The 17,202-nt window shown below is 36.0% G+C and overlaps 1 protein-coding gene across 6 annotated transcripts in view; it reads right to left on the reverse strand.

Moving 5' to 3' along the window:
• PLEKHH2 (pleckstrin homology, MyTH4 and FERM domain containing H2) overlaps positions 1-17,202 on the reverse strand; it is a 52,332-nt gene that overhangs the window by 19,238 nt on the left and 15,892 nt on the right. For 4 of the 6 annotated variants that reach the window (XM_079333059.1, XM_079333055.1, XM_079333056.1 and 1 more), the window contains exons 3-16: positions 14,575-14,637; positions 13,412-13,561; positions 12,879-12,962; positions 11,279-11,360; positions 9,593-9,775; positions 7,264-8,252; positions 6,182-6,257; positions 5,661-5,755; positions 4,882-5,026; positions 2,637-2,773; positions 1,436-1,546; positions 1,087-1,173; positions 421-579; positions 97-177 (exon numbers count right to left, since the gene is read on the reverse strand). In XM_079333059.1, coding sequence (XP_079189185.1) covers positions 97-177; positions 421-579; positions 1,087-1,173; positions 1,436-1,546; positions 2,637-2,773; positions 4,882-5,026; positions 5,661-5,755; positions 6,182-6,257; positions 7,264-8,252; positions 9,593-9,775; positions 11,279-11,360; positions 12,879-12,962; positions 13,412-13,561; positions 14,575-14,637 — 2,442 coding nt within the window. Of the gene's footprint in view, positions 1-96; positions 178-420; positions 580-1,086; positions 1,174-1,435; positions 1,547-2,636; positions 2,774-4,881; positions 5,027-5,660; positions 5,756-6,181; positions 6,258-7,263; positions 8,253-9,592; positions 9,776-11,278; positions 11,361-12,878; positions 12,963-13,411; positions 13,562-14,574; positions 14,638-17,202 lie in introns of those variants that run through there. The other 2 variants (XM_079333058.1, XM_079333060.1) reach the window with 2 other exon arrangements.

Here is a 17,202-nt window from a genome sequence, read left to right on the forward strand (position 1 = left end):
CAATCTGTGTATAATACCAAGGCCAACTCTACCTTAATAAAGCTGTAGGTTACTGTTAAAGTCTACACTCTCTGAAGAAACAAGAAAGGGACCTACCTTGTCTTCTTGATTACGGAAGTAATACAGAATTTTTCCGACTAGGGTACACCAGACCCTTTTGGAATATCCATGTTTCACCTGTAATTACAGAACATTAGAAATAATCACAGACAGAAAATACTGACTATTTTCACCATCTCTGAACTTAGGCAATATTGTGAATGCATATTACATTATTAAACATAAAATTAGAACTGCGTAACTCTTTTAACGCTATAAGAATCAGCATTAGATGAGATGCTCATCTGAAGTACAGTAAGGCCAGTGTTGGCCTAAACAGTGTTGGAATCAAGCAGACTGGGGGAAGAAGTGTCTTCCTACCTTTGTAAGTAATCCTTTCATGGTTGGCTTGATTTCAGACTGTACAAAGAGTGGGCTGGCAGCCTGTATTTTAAGAACATTCTGCAGTACTTTGATCCATTCCTCTAAGATGTTGGGGGAATCTGCAGTCAGGTAGTATGCTCGTTTCTCTGTGGTCAGCTGTGTAGTAACAAAGAGTTTTTAGCTTCAAGAGCTTGACATATTTGATCCCATAGTGTGAGATTTGTAACATACACCACCCAATGTAGCTTCACAACTTCAGGGAGTTTATCTTCCCTGAAGTACTTTTTAATAATGAAACATTCCATGACCAGACAGAGCAGAAAGACTATCTTTATCTGGAAAGTTCCAGGATGGCAAGTTGAGAAAACTCAATTCTTTCAGACAAATGAATTCTCTCTACTTCAATGGTTGACCCTATGACTGCTCTCTTTATTTCTATCCCAGATGCGATAACCTAACCTTTGTGGCAATACAAGTAAGAGTCCAGGTAGGCCTTCTTATATTTTCTGTCACTGAAACAATTCTTTGGTTTCAAATGAAAGGCACTGATTCTTTAATTCCAAGTCCACACTTGGACTTCCAGCACAACAGGGACTGGAACAAGGAGTTGGCTTTGGGGATGGAGGTAATGCTGAAACAGCAATAGAGGAGAAAAGCAGGCACCTGAATTGTTTGTTTTCCATCACCCCTTTCAATGTGGCTGGATGCATTTAGCTCAATTTGACCTTGAGGCTTTCGAATAACATCACTCTGGTATGGAAAGAATGGAAAAAGAATATTTTAAATCTACCAACAAACAGCAATAAATTAATGTAGGACTAATTTAAACATTAATCTTGATAACTTCTTTCTAGTTAGACATTGTGTACCTTGTACACCTCTTGAGAAAGTTAGTACTGAATCACTCTCTTAACAGCTCAGAAACAAGAAGTGCATTTTTTTCCCTTCTAGCAGCCTTAGATTATCAGTAAGCAATCTAATACAAAACAACAGGTAAGTTACATGTACTTACTGGAGATTTGTAATACAGCAATTCACCTCCTTTAAGCACAAACCACCGTCGTTTCCAGGTCTTTACTTTACCACCCATTTTTAATAGATATCCAGATTTTTCCAAAGGTTCCTGGTTGTTTAGAAGTTAGATAAAAAGTGATTAGATACATATATATACCTCTGCCCCTCTGAAATATGTATAAATACACACACAGCGATATATTAATGGCATAAAAACATGCTAAATAATAATTACAGTATTTGATGAGACTTTTAATCCAAGGGAAATATTTTTACAAGCATCAATTAAGACAAATGTCATGCACATGGGATGACTAATGAATATCCCTACTTACTGTTATAGTACATGAAGGAAAGTAAGTGCCCCAAACTATAAAAGAATGAAGAATATGATGATTTCTGATTTTACTTTCTAGCTGTTTATATTAAACAAGGAACAAGATGAAAAAAAGACAAATGTTTTTTTCCCAAGCCCAGGATCTAATCCGAAAACCAGATATAAAGAATTGTAATTCTAAGCTCCTCACAGACAAACCTCTAGTGTGTATATCTGCAGAATAGAGTCACAGTTTTGCTCTGTGAAGAAGGCTTAAAATACTCTCCATCAGCAGGTAGTCAATCTACTTGTATGTTAAGACACTAACTACTAACACAAGCCATTAAAAAGCTCCTGAAGGCTGACCAATACCTCATAATGGTTTGGTATCTTTGGTGTTCACATGTTACTCTACCTAGGATTTCTCTGATGTTTTTCCTGAATGAGGGAAGGATAGAAACTTATTACTGCACATAGATTTCCACTGATAACTTCAGCCCCTTCTTGGAATGCGCTTATATTTACCTAAATACTCAAATGATAATTTTAAACCATTTTGAATATTTCACATGCAATCTGATATCAGACCTGGTTCCAAGAAAGGAAATCTCAAGTATTTTGAATTGTTGGAGTTGTTGACCTATTTTTTCCTTCATTATATAGGAAAGCTTAGAATTATCTTCCACTTTCCTTCACTAATTGCACTCTTACTTGGCTATCATTGTTGGTATTACTTGGCTAACATTGGTATATTTTGCTGTTTGTACTCATAAGGCGGTCTGTTAGTCAGCAAGACTGAATTAAAAGGTTGGGTAGCAGTCTTTGAACATAAATATCCACACAGTACCTCAGGTGCACATCTTCACAGAACTTCAGTACTCACATTTTTTCCATTATCACTAGATGAGGATGAGGTCTTAGGAAGTTTCTGCTCTGGCTCTGAATAGTCTGTATCTACTGAATATGCATCTGGAGGAATAGCATAGTCACTTTCTGAGGTCACAGAAGACAGAGATGCACCTATGGTAAAAGAAGAAATAGTGTTCTTTATATATAATTTTATTCCATTAAAAACAACTGAGGGGAAAATAGAACAGAAAGAACACCTGAATAGAATCTGCAGGCAAATGTAAGTATCAAGATAAATCCATCAGGACCCAAGGATTTTTTAAAATATCAGCACCGTGAACTATTAGCATGGTGCTAATTCTCATTTTATTCATAATTAAACAGTCCCTTGTAAATGGAACAACAAAAAAATGTCTTCTGTATATTATCACCTCTGTTTCATTACCACAGCTTCTTTAGGAGGCAGTTAGTGCCATGAATCATACTCATTATCTAGAAAAAACCCAGGATCTTTAATTAAACTAAGCAACATTCCCCCTGCACTCTCTAAATCACTTTAGCATCCAGATTTCTCAGGCAACTGCTTGCAAAGAACTCATACTCAACTTCTGCTTTGTGTTGAAGCTGTAGGTGACTGTGTTTTGTAATCACTATGAATTTGTATACAGAAGTTTTCCAGAAGTTTAATTTTCATATTTAAGGGGGGTTTAGAGTTTATTAGCTTTAATCCTGAAAAAAAATGCACTCTGCTTCCAGTTCTAGTCAATCAGTAATAAAAATTCAATCTCCTCCCTCATTCATTATACAATTATTTTCGTGCATTTAAATGTGGGGTTTTTTGTAAGGGTTAGTGTTGCACTCTCCAAAACTGAAGTGAAAAGGCCTTTTTTCCTTTGTTTCAATAATTTCCCAACTCATTTGCCAATTTTATTCTTAAAAATGGCTTTTCTCATTTATTGCTTTGGTAAGCCACCAAGACTTGTAGAGTGGGTTCTTCTCTTCTCATGGTGGATCTTCCATAATAAACTGCAGCGAGCTAATCAAGATTTTGGATGAATGTGTGACTGACTAGATTTTTAAAGAATGTGATCTCAACAAAGACATGTACATATGTGTTTTGTGGTTAAGAAAGGTTTCCACACACGAAACAGTGTAAGAAAGAAAGCACGAACAAAAGAAATGGTTCCATTTTACAGACACAGATATAAAGTGCAGGTGAAACCAGCTTTTAAATGATGCAATTTAGCTTTCCTGTTGTGTAAGCACATAACATGAGATCTGTCTGCAGCCATGGTACTGTTTTTTACTCAGCAGGATGGAGTTTGCTGGGAAGCAGGATGGGTCCTTTCCACATTAATTTGGCAAAACTACATCACTGGAAACAGGACTGTGGCTGCCACTGGAAAATGCCAAGTGGGACCAGTGGCTCTGTCAACCTGCTCCAGGGTCACTGAGTGGAGCTCCTGCTAACTGGGATTTTTACATGCATAACTGTGACTACAAAATAATGTTATTTAGCATTTCTAAAGCAATAGATAATGAGGAATCTTAATGCTTGGCCTCATGGGGATCGTGGTCTCCCTTGGTTTGCACAGTGCAAAAATACAGAGATGTAACACTGATAATGTCACCTAATGAGGAAGGACTGTATCTTTTAATATTATGAAGCATACTATTTCCATTTTGTAGATGGAAAACACAGTCACCTAGAAATGTGAGATTTGTCTTCCACAAAACACAAGATATTATCAGATTCAAGTGCTCTAACTAAATCTTTCCACAGGACCTTAAGACAATCACTGTAGAAATGAAATAAGACTTGTACTGCATGAGGTGGCAGAACCAAATAATTTATCAAGGACACTTTCCCACCAGCTTTCTGATCACATGAAATTGTTTTATAAACTTGAATATATGTGTGTTTTGTTTCTGATGGTGATTTCTTTTCTATGCCATATTTTATTTTCTCATAGTTAAAAGTCACAGGAAGTCCTTGGCATGACAGAGTATAGATATAATGATGCTTCTTGCTTTAAATGTGCAAGTCACTTTTCACCCATGACAACAGCCAGCTTTGAGATGAATTCCTTAAAAAGGTATCTATAATAACAGCAATAAAAAGAAAGCCATCTCTCACAGTCCTTTCTCCTGATTGAATAATAGATCTGGGCTTTGAGAGCCTAGATTTTACATGTCCACACTGTTTAAGGAAGAAAACAACTCCTAAGAAAATCATGTAAACTGCCTAGTTTGCAAAGTTCCCAGACAGTTTTGCCTACCTCGTTTCATAGCCCGAGGACTCCCTGGACCACTTCTGCTTCGAGAATCAGACTCGGAAGTCCTGGAGCTGGACCGAGAGCTGTCTTCTTCCTCAGACCCTGAGGACTCATCTAGAAATGGGCTGTTGCTTATTTGAGTTGCTTTCTGCAGAAATGAACACAACATCCTTTGATACCTTGCATAAAGGGTAGTCAGTCATTCCCTTCATACTGTGACAGGACTCTGCTGGCTTCATAATACTCAAAGCTGTTCTTGCCTGGGTTGAGGATTTTGGCACCAAATAACAACATGAAACTGAATTCCTTCTGCCCTCTGTATACTCAACCACACCCACACTCTAAAACAAACCTGAGGTAGCTTAAGGCATGGGTCTTTCCAAATCAGAAAAGGCTGCCAGAAAACAAACAATGCTGTGATTACTGACTGCTGGCTGTGTGACTAGAAACAGCTTTGGCACTGACACAAAGCCATTTCTACACATATACACACTTTTAATTATGACATTGAGCACCATGTGGTTCTGCTTAATAATTAACAAGCCTTTGGAAAAAATCAGCAAGGAACCTAAGAAGAATTGACCTTGGCCACTAACATTTCACAGGCAGTACTTTTTTTCCCCCAGCTATTTGACATTTCTATTACTTCTGGGGGTCTTTGATCTCTACACATCAACTTACAACATATTCGGGGCATGGTAGTATCAAATGTGAAATAACAAGTTCCTGGATGTGAAGCCTAATGGTATTTTAAAATTTTCTTTAAACAGTAATACAGTTACCCCTTTCAAAGTGGTGTACACAGGAGTGGTCATGTTCTTATATATCAGAGAAGTATATAATCCAGATATGGAGCTTGAAGTTAGTGAAACAGCACCTAAAAAAGCAACATAATTTATAAATTGCCTTCCTAATTTATCTTCCAATTAATAAAATTCAAATTTAATATATTTTGTGTTGTATAACTGCTATAAAAAGCTAACTAACTTCTGAACTGTTTTGGATAAGAGATTTATAGCTTTTTGAAACATACAATGCCTTTAAAACATAAATAAAATTGCAGTCATGAATACTAGCCCTTTTTAAATTGGTACCTGGTATAGAATCTTCAAAATAGTGAAATGAAAAGTAAAGTGGAGAGAACAAATTACAAATTCAGAGCAAAGTCAAGATGTAAGATGCCAGAAGACAATAGAAAGATAACCAATGATCTTCTGGGTTTTAAATAGCTGATAACTAAATCTGCCTTAAAATATTTTAAAGATTCTTGCTCACAAATCACCATAAGAAGAGAACCACTTACTTTTATTAAGAGATTCCATGGTGAAAGCTTCAGACATCCTTAAACCAGATTTGGCTACAGCATAAATTCTACTTTCCTATACAAGTAGAATGGATTAAATAGTAGATAATTAAGAAACAAAAATTAGTTTTGTTCTCTTTCTAGTCTTTGTGTTAGTACAATTATGTGATAAAATAGTTAATAAAATAACATTGTCAATAGCAGCTGAAAAATGCATCCTTCTTTTCTGTGCTGTACACATCATAGCCATAGCATTTTTTGACATTTTGCATACAATGTAAGTAACTTATTCTCAAAAATACTATTATCAGGTGCCAAAGAAGCTATAGCAAGAATGTTTTTTTAATGGAAGATTGTGTGTTATGAGTAGAGAAATACCATGAGAAGAAAACTTTTCAACCATTTTTTGTTACAAGGCTACTGTAAGAAAATGTATAATGCAAAAAGTTGACTAATATATATATAGAGGGAAGTTTTTACAAAAGGTATTATTCTTCTCTGAATAATAATTAATAAATAAATATATTTAATAAATTTTTAGTTACTAAATGTCTGACACTGAAACCATAGAATCAGTGAGTCTTGACACACTCAATTTTGGATTTTGTGTAAGACATATTGATATCTATTTTAATATCCTGACTGATGGCTTTAAAATTTTACTTGGAAATGCGATCAATTACCTCTACAATTTGTAGTCGTCTGCTGTCAACTAAATTGTCTAGGTTGTGAGTGGTACAGTGGTTACACCAAGGGCTTTGACACCAGCATTCTTGGGCTGTGTTAGTGTTCAGATAAATAAATAAATTCAGTCACAAGCATTACATCCTTGGATACACTCAAAAAGACATACGTAACTTAGATGTGACATGAAAAAAACCTGGGTTCATCTGTAAAATACAGACCATGTTTTTCAATGGCAGGAATACTGTGCTGAAAATAAAACTAGGTTCTGAGTTTGTAGTTATGATTAAGGTAATGCCCTGTCTTGTAATTAAAATAGAGGCAACAAAAATCATAGAAGAGAGTCATGACAGTAAGTTAGTTTTGCCAGTAGGAAAAAAATCTGTAAGCACACTTACCCAAGAAGGAAATCGATGTAATGGAGGCGTTGGAGGTTTGTTGCTAGCACCCTTTTTTGTTGTATCACAAATTTCCTGGACTTCAGCATTTTGTGCTTCAGTGCAGTCATAGGTAAACAATCCTTCATCACAGCCAATCTCCATTTTCTCTAAAATATCAGTATCTTCGCCATCCACTAGATCTATGTCAGTTTCCTGAGGTCTCCAGGGACGGATCATGCTTATGGCATTTCTGTTTCTACCAAACATTCTGTCAGAACTCAGCTGGGGCTGGCTTAGGTGTTTCTTAGCTAACACTGAATTTAGACTAAGGACATTAGGAGTCCGTAACTTTGGATTTGGCAAATTTGAGGAAAAGTCTGATGGAGTTGGGCACTGAGAACCTGCAGAAGATGATAGAATTGGGTGTTTGGGTATCAGAGCAGGGGTTAAAATTGGACTTGGGGTATTTGCCTCACTTGATGAGGATGAATAATCAAGTCTATGTGATTGAAATTTCTTATTCAGTTCATCCGAGGAACTATCTTGGTCTTTCTTTTTCCTTGTGAAGTCAGAGTTGCACTTTGCACCTGGATTGTTCAGGCCTTTTCTTTGGGACCCGTGCTGCCACGAGTATAGCTTCTTTTGCTGAGTCCTCTTAACATCAAAACTCTCTTCTTCAAAGAGAGAACTACTGTCATCAGATGCTGTCAAATACATTTCACTTCCCACTCTACTGTATCTTGCATTCTCTTCAGATGTGTGGCTTGAAAGTGTTGATGCACACCTGGATTTCAGTCCTTTATTGTCTCCTCCATCCTCATCTGAGCTCCAGTCACTCCCAGTAGTGCATGAGTTCTTTGACATGTCACTGTCTATCTCTTTGGATGAGCAGCTTGTTCTCACATTTTTGTTCTGCTCTGAACCAGAGGAACTTTGTTGCAATGACTTCTGACCTTTATTTGTCTCGTGTACAGGACCAGCAAAAGTAGTTTCCAGGATATCCTTCTCTAGGGGAGAAATATAATGACCATGAGAAAATTACTTTAGCAAACTTGACTGATAAATGTTTTTGTCATCATGCCTGCAAGTAGTAAGTAGGTAATAATTTCAAATGTGTGAGAACATTTATGTTTTTAACATTGCAAATAATAAACATTAAGAAAGAGATTATAGATGTTTTTAATGTGACTGAATACAAATGATGTTTGCTAAAAAACAGTAATAAATGTTACTCAAAGTTCAAGCTGAACTAAAAATGGCAATAAATACCAAGATAAGCAGCCATATTTTAAAGTAAGTTATAAATGTGTGAAAACACATTGTGTGAAACAAATAAAACTAACAAAAAGCCAAATACTTAAAAGGGCATGCAAATTTAGATACTTTATCAAATCTAAGGAAAATTAAAGTTTAATAGAAGCTTATCAGAAAGGATTTTCATTAACAAATGAAGTTTTCTGAGCATTTCTACAGTGTTTATACACAGAAATTTATTCTGGAAGCTATTATTATATTCCCAGTGGTGAGTGCTTAAGATATCCAAGAGAGTCTTATGGAAAGTACTACAGGAAAGACGCTGTGTTAAAAATAGCTTTGTTTCTGCTCTTCACTTTTACCTGGTTTTGCAAGACAAAGTTATAGCTTGCAACATGTTAGTGAGGCCTGCATGTTCCCAAATTAAATCAGATGCAAGAACTAGGGTTTTTCTACACAGACTTGGAAAAGTCTATGTTAAATACCTGTGTGACGTGAAAATGGACTGAGTACAACAAGGATTTTAATTTCACCCACATTAAAGTCAGAAGTCCCCAAAATTATGTTTCCATCTAGGCAGGCCTAAGGTTCTATGTCTCATCCTTTTTTTTAAAAAATCACCCTTACTTCAATTTCCTTCTCTGTAAAAATAGAAGTAATAATACACAGCCACATTCATAATGAAATAAATACACAAAATATCCATAGGACCTCTTTCAATTTCTGATCTTCAAAAGACCTCAGCTTGCCATTTTGGATACCATGATTAACTATGGAGAAAAAAATGGTCATAAACAGTACAAAGGATTTGAGCAAAGGACCAGAGCAACAACAAAGGTCACAACCACATCTTTACTTCACAGCCAAAGCACCCAGGAGCTTCTGCATCCTGCCAAATAATGTATCAGTGGTATTACAGACACTGCAGTGCTCAACGGGATGATTTCTTCCTAGTAACAGAAGAGTAGCAGTGAGGAGGGAGATGGTACTGCTATGTACTTTGAGAACAGCTGGTTTGGATGCACTGACAGAATCACTGATTTTAGTTTCCCACTTGTGTCAGAATAAAATGGCAATGTTAGTGACAAGGTACCTGGCATGTTTTTGCCTTCAGGGCAGTCTGATTCTTTAGATGAAGCCTTGCTTATTTCTTCAAGCTTAGGAGACGGTTGAGGGCTTCTGGCTCTATTTGAGAAGCATCCGAAAGTCAAACTGCTTAGTCGCTGACACTCTCCAGGTTTTTGTGTTGAAGTAACAGATTTCTTGCCAGTAGCTTCTGAAGAACAGTAATTCAAAATCTTGTGTTAGTGGGATACGACAAGCTATGCAACTCTTCTCTTTACTCTGCAGTGCAAAGTTTTTTTTTTAATGTAATTAAAATTTAGGGGGAAAAATATAATAAAACATGTATTATAGGAAAACAAAACCTACTTGACATCTCTCCATATCAGGAGAAACCAATAGCAATGTTTCTAGTTGTTAAAAACTGATACAACAACAAAAAGAATAAATCTTTTAAGAATTTCACAGGAAATATAGAAGAATAAGTTACCAGGTTTAGAAGGTCTATATGGAGAAGGACTTCAAGCGAAAGTGAAAGGAGAAATTGATGAACTGCCTCAAACATGAAATCTGTCCATCCCTGTTCATAAAAATCTCTGTGGCGGATGCAGGAACAAAAGGCCCTTACCCTACCTGTAAAACTGCTTAAAAGAGTACTAAGTGTTCAGAATTTTTAGCCTGTTACCAGCATTGACACTGCAAATAGTAATATATTTCTTAAAATTTTTGGGCATAACAGTAACTATGTGGTGGAAACTATAGGGTCTAAAAAAAGCATTTAAATAGATAGCTCAGAAGAGAATGACTAGAAGTGAATGGAATTTCTACTTATCAAAGGTACCAAAGAAGCCAGTTTTTTCATTAACAAAAAAGTGCATCTTAGTTAAAAAACTTTATATTTGTATTTTTATATATTATGCATATTATGTCTTTACATACACACTTCTCTACAGAGATTTCTAAATATCTGTGTATTTACATGTATATGTAAGATGCTATCAAGAGATGAGGGCTAGGTAGCAAATTAACAAAATTTTCATATGATAGTAAATTGTCAGATCAACCAAGTATGGAGAGGACAATGGGAGCCTTCAGACACACTTAAGAAAGTTGGTGAACAGGCAACATGGTGGTAAAAAAAATTCAACTTTGATCAAAGTGAAATAATGCTCCTTGGAGAGGATATTCCTTTTTCTATTTACACTTTATGATTTTAAATTTATTATACCCATTTGGAGAGGAATCTGGTGATACTGGGTCTGAATTAAGATTTTATGTCACTGTAGTCAAAGGTAGTAACTGAAAATATCTGATTGGAGTTCTGATTCCCAGCTGACCACTTGCTAGAAAAAGCAAATGCAGACTGACATTTATGTATTCTTTAATAGTTTTATGACCACCTATGCTATAAAGAAGTGTAAGGAAAGACCTGTCCTAAATCCAGTAAAATCTTATTACTTGCAAAATCTCTTAAGTAACAGCAGTACCTGTTGACCCCCAAAAAAACAGTTTTGCCTTGTCAGTGTGTCTTTTCAGCATAAAATCAAATTAATTCTTCCTAACATCTTCATTCACAGTCATTCTGATGTCAGTTCATACTCCCTGAAATCTTTGTGATTTCACAGAATATTTTCAGTCATTTAGATGGACACATTAATAGGGAATAGAAAGAAATATGCTATAGGGAGAGAAGTTTGCACAAGATTTGTACATTTACCTTGCAGCTTAGATTGTACAGTTTTCATCTCTTTAGTTTGCTTTTGGTTGATCAAGCGAAGGTTCTGATTTTCCACCTCTAACTAAAAGCACATAAATGTAATCTCATTCACTGGTGAAACAAATCTTAAAGTCATTACATCATTTACATTTTCTCTGAATTTCTGCTTATCTAAGGATGGAGCTACTTCAAATAATCATCTCCTCTCTGCTACTTCTCTAAATACCAGTCTAGGCATCTCTTTATTCTAAACAACTAAATTCCCTGCAATAATTATTTGCTCGGTTCTGCCAAAATCATTCCCTCAACCAAGCAAACCCACAACTGCTTTAAAAATTCTTAATAAAAAAGAGAAAAAGAAAACTGCATTGGCATTGTTAATAAAAGCAGAAGGCTAGAATTACAAACTCCTGTGCCACTTTGCAAAACCAAGAGGGAGCAGAGGAATCAGAGGAAATGATGGTCCTAATGCCTCCTTATCCTCCCACAGCAAATTTTTTTTTTTTAAATAGGTGCCAACAAACTTTATACGAAGCAATAATCTTTCTACAGGAAATAAAAATGCAATAACCCATTGCTGTAGCCCACCACTGGGAGGTAAAAGATGCTGGTTCAAACTTCTGCTCCAGATTAGGCAAACATATTTGAATCTGAGTATCCCTTGTCACACAGAAGGGAGCCAGCAATTCCACTTCCCACTGAGTGATACTTAGTCACATCTGTGAAACTAGCTTGAGATTTTCCATTAAGGGTAAGTAAATACTTTGAGTCATACTTGATTTTGTCCAAACTTTTTCATGGTAATTTTAGCTAAATTTAATGGCATTTTTATTAAATTATTTTAAAATAATTTACTTTAGCCCTCACAGAAGAAAAATAAATATTTTATGTAAGAACCTTCTAGTTTCTTACTTCAAAAACAGTAACTTTATTGTTTTTCAACTTGAGTATAACTTCCAGTTAACTAAAAGAGAGTAAGATTTAAACTTTGTTCAGGCAACTTTACATTCTACACCCAGGGAGGAGAAAGCACAGCTGCACCCCAAAACTGGCAGCCTTAGGCAGGGCAAAGACATGGTTATCTTACCACAGCAGAGAAAAAAGGGAGGCAACTGGTCTCTTGAAACTAGAGCTGGTGTCCCTGAAACTATTCATGACTAAGAGTAGTGTGGGCATTGTGAAATAAAAAATGATCAAGGACTTTTTTCTGCCAGGCCCCAGCAGGCTTTGTCGGCTTTCTGGGGATTATTCACACTTTAGGCATCTGCTTGAATAAGCTCAGTTTGCCAGCTAAGCTCTCTCAACTAGTGGAGAAGTTGACCTTCCAGACAGCAGCCCTGGGTCCCTCCTCCAGAAAGAGGACCCAGATCATACTGGCTGACCAAATCAGACATCAGAATTTAGGTGACATGGACACTCTGCTCTCTGTGCCATTGTTTTCAATTCTCCTCTTTCCAGCAAATATCTATAAAATCCATGAAACTGGGAAGTGTTTTGTTTTTTTTTACTATGGCACACAGGCCTTTAACAGCCAAACATCTAAGGGATATCCAGTCACACCATTATATTTTCTGTGTAAGTATTGTAGCAAGACTTATACCTCATGAAGCTTGACTGTCACCCATTCTTTTATTTTAGCTGCTTTTTCTTCTATGATTTTTGCTTCTTGCAGTCTTACTTGCTTCTGGAAAAAATTGACATAAGCATATTTTTCACTGAGTAATATAATCTGCCTCAGTAGTATCTTCAGACACAAATCTTAAGATTGCTTGAAGTAATTCAGGCTCCTGAGCAATGCAAGGTAATTTTTAAAAAATTAGGAATAGGGTCTTCACAGAGCCTGCTATTCCTCTTTTGCTCTAGTAAAAATGAAAGCTCTTCAGGGGGGACAGTGAAGAGGAATATCATCTTTCCCCTCTTAAAAGTCACATGTTCTTTCAATGGAAGCCAGAGTGTAATTTGAAAAGGAATACACATTATTCAAATGATATATTTCCAATGGGAACTTCTTTAATCAAACAACAGAAATAATGCTAAACTGTTCTGTCCTCTATTGATCTAAATGTTTATTTTACTTTTGGATAATTAAAAAGGGAATTGATGTTTCTCTTTTCTAACATCATTATTCCTAACCTGTTCTTCAAGTTGTTGCTCCAGTTTTTGTATTGTATCATTTTTATCTTGTATCAGGATCTCCAGATCTTGACATCTCTTATACAACCTGGTTTCTGATTCACTCGTTTGAACATTTGCTGCTTTTAATTTCTCTTCCATGATCTGCACCTATTTGGAAAGTCAAACATAAAAGTTTAAGGAACATAATGCTCCAAGTCAAAGGTAGTAATTTAATCACAAAATTAACTGAAAACTGCCTCCACACTTAAGATTCACGACAACCCTGCAAAGTTTTGAAGCCTATTTGAGAAGAAGCCCCACAGTTCATCATGTCTGCCTATGCATTTAATACCAACAGAACTGGCAAAACACTGAAAGATCTTACACAGATTTTGTTAGTATCCATGAGATTCTTCTAGTTTTGTAACACACAAGCTTTTAGTAACACCACTATGGGAAGAATGCAATTTATCTACAGGGAGCTGTAAACAATGTTTTAATAAATAAACAATTGCACACTGTAAAAAACCCCAGCAAATTATCAGTAGCATTCTAAAATATTGCTTAAAAATACTTGGCTTGTAGTCAGGAATTTTTTCTAACTCCAAATTAGTACATGAACATTTTTACTCTCATAATTTTCAGTTTCTATCTGTCTTACAGTAAGATACAAGGAATGTTTCAGGGATACCAGAGGTATGCTCAAAAATGTATACAGTAGCTAAATCTGCCATTTGGAGCCAAAAGGCAACTTTGGTTAAATATTTAGCCATGATCTCTTTCTGTAAATGATGTAACTTCTACAAGAGGAACAAACAACACAGAACAGTGGTATTTTGAGGCTGTATTGGGTAGTCTCCTTTATTTTCTTACAGATCTTCTAAAACAGGTTCCTCTGTTCCTCTGTTCTCACATGCATCATATATTAAACACTTATGAGGCACCAATGAAAAAGCTCATTCCATGTATCTATTTTTGATTTGTGATGTTGGCTTTGACTTTATTGAACTGAACTGAATAGTGAGCAAAAAAAGGTGTTAGAACTCTCCATTAATAGTCAATAGACTTTAAAAGAAACTGCCTTCTTCTCCATTTTAGAAATACTTAAAAATAAAGCAAAATGTCACTGCATTAAAGTACCACATGTACACAGCTAATGGAGATATTTATTCCATTTATACCTGCTGAAATGCTCTCTCTGCTTGATGATCAGCATCTATAACTTGCTTCTCAAGCTGCTGCATCTGTAGATGTATAAAAACATACAGTTAAATGGCCATGCCTTCTGCCTCTCATCAGAAAAATATATTTTCATGGTCTGTTTTGAAAAAGGAAAGGACACGTGGTGGGCAGGAGCATAAAAATAAAAGGAGAAACTGTTTATCAGACTGGAAAAAGAAATCACCATCATGACTGTATTAAAACACTATAGATACTCTTCAACAGAAAAAATTATATACACCTTTACTTCATAATTAATTCTCTGCTGCCACATGACACACTGGTGTTTCTCCCCTGCTACCAAGAGTGGAAATTCCTTTGACAATATTCCTGAAACTTTCCTCATGTCATTCCAAAAGAGGCAAGAGTAGCGGGAACTTGGCCGCTAATCCTTGTGATGTTGACAAATTCAGTGTTTTGGACAAATATGCTACAAGGACTGTCCCAGACTTCTCCACTGTTGCACGAAAGAAGGCAGGATGTGGCAGAAGGGACACGGTGGCCTCAGGTGCTCCACAGCAGCAGTGGATGAAGACAGAGACCAGTTTCCATGGGCACCTCTGAGAGGAGGAGATGTTGATCTCTTACTTTATAGTGGTGCCTAATGAATTACAGGCTCAATCTTTGCCCAAGGCCTTGGAAAAACCCTGCATTTTACAGGATTTATTTTGAAGCTTTCCTAACAATACAGTACAGAAGAGGCCAGAAAGATATACTTTGTTTACATTTTGTAAAGAACCCTCTAGTCTGGTTTTGCTGACCTTTTATATAAAGTAAGCCCTGGTTTGAAGTAACACTTTAAAGTTCATAAGATATTCCATGACTTAAGGACTTAGTGGTTCTCAGGAAATATCGAGATAAGACCTCAGTTCATCTGAAGAGAATGAAACATCAAATAATTAATATTGCCATACTCGGTATTCAGCTTGAAAATTGTTCTAAGAAAAGCATATGATGCAAGTAATGCAAATGAAACCCATTTATTCCTTCTTCAGTTTACTGCAGGATTTTAGAATAATCAGTTTCATCCTGTCCTGTTTGTACTTAATTTCTGGCATCTTTCAGTTTCTTTTTCACTCTCCATCTCTTTTTTTCTCTTCCCAATTATGCTGCTAATCACATGAAACATTTAGCACCATATCCATACAAGGACAGAGTCATAATTTTATATCAATCAGTTACTAAAAAAGGAGAAAATGAGTTTTCACTAACAGAAAAAAAAAAGCTGTGACTCACCTTCCAGTACTTTCTCATACAATACAAAACCCAAAAGCACACATCATAATAATACCACAACACACCACTGATACAAGAGTAACAAGCATTTCACAATCCACATGGTTATGGTCAGGTCCCCAGTGAGCTGTTTTGTGAGAACACGTCTGAGGATCTCCCCAGTCATTCATGTGCCAGATGGACAGGGAGATAAGCCTTCTTTGTTCCACACTGGTCACATGAGTTTAATTTCATATTTAAATGACCTCATGTTAAGATTTTAACTTTGAGTTTCATTTTTAGAATTTTGACTCTTTAAGGTTACTTTCCATCTGGCTTTTTGGTTTTACATTCAAACAGAAGTTTGGTTTGCAAGACTCACTTTAATATCATTTTCCAGACATTTGTTTTTTAGTGAGTTGGGCTTCAGAAATTGAGTTTATTTCTGAAGATATGGTCAGCTAACATTCCACTGTAGTAAAGGCACCGTGCTAAACACGGTGGAAGTGCAGGTACTAATAATGAATATAAACTCTATAATGTTCTGACTCTATTAATGACAGAAAACTATCCATAATATGAGAGAAAACTTCAGATATTATATTGTGAAATTCACTGGTGAGTAGCAACTTATTCATCAACTTTCACAGGCAGTTTGTAAATGCATGGCAGCAACTGGCAATTTATTAACGTCCCACAAATTAAGGTCATTTAATCTATAAGGCAGTATCAGAAATGTGACAGATTTAGTAAATGGAATTGAAACCTGAAAATGTTCCTTGCCAGATTCACTCAGCTGCCACTGCAATGTATCCAGCTCCAGCTTAGCTTAAACCTGAAAACAGCTGGATCTCTCCAGCAGCATGTCCTGAGTGTACACAGCCATTTGAGTTCCTCCCACAGCTGTGCACTCTCACTGCCCACTGCACCTCTTGCTAGGAATATACACAGTGCACAGGACCAGGAACAGAATAAAACATTCATGCAGACTACTCAAACAAAGAATATGATTTGAATAAAGCTGTTGCTAAGATGAACATAAAGCCAGGAGCCAAAGAAGCTGAGAGAATACTACCAAGCAGAAGATCATTCAGAGATTATAAAGGGAAGAACCAAGTTTATTTTTGCCTCTTCAATAGTTAAATACTTCAAGAAGGTGTGCTTGCACAATATGGATAAGTCAATCAGCTTCCTGGCAACAACTAAATGTGAGATTTTATTTGCAAAATTTCTAAAGGGTCTTCAGTTTATTTTAGGAGACTCCTGTTAAAAAAAAACAACAATCTATATTATTCAGCAACTATCAAATATCATGGTTACCAAACATGAGCAATTTTGTTAAAAAAAATTTGCCAGCATTTCAATAATTATGG

The sequence above is a fragment of the Erithacus rubecula genome (assembly GCF_903797595.1).
Source record: "Erithacus rubecula genome assembly, chromosome: 2".
NCBI classification, from domain to species: Eukaryota; Metazoa; Chordata; class Aves; order Passeriformes; family Muscicapidae; genus Erithacus; species Erithacus rubecula.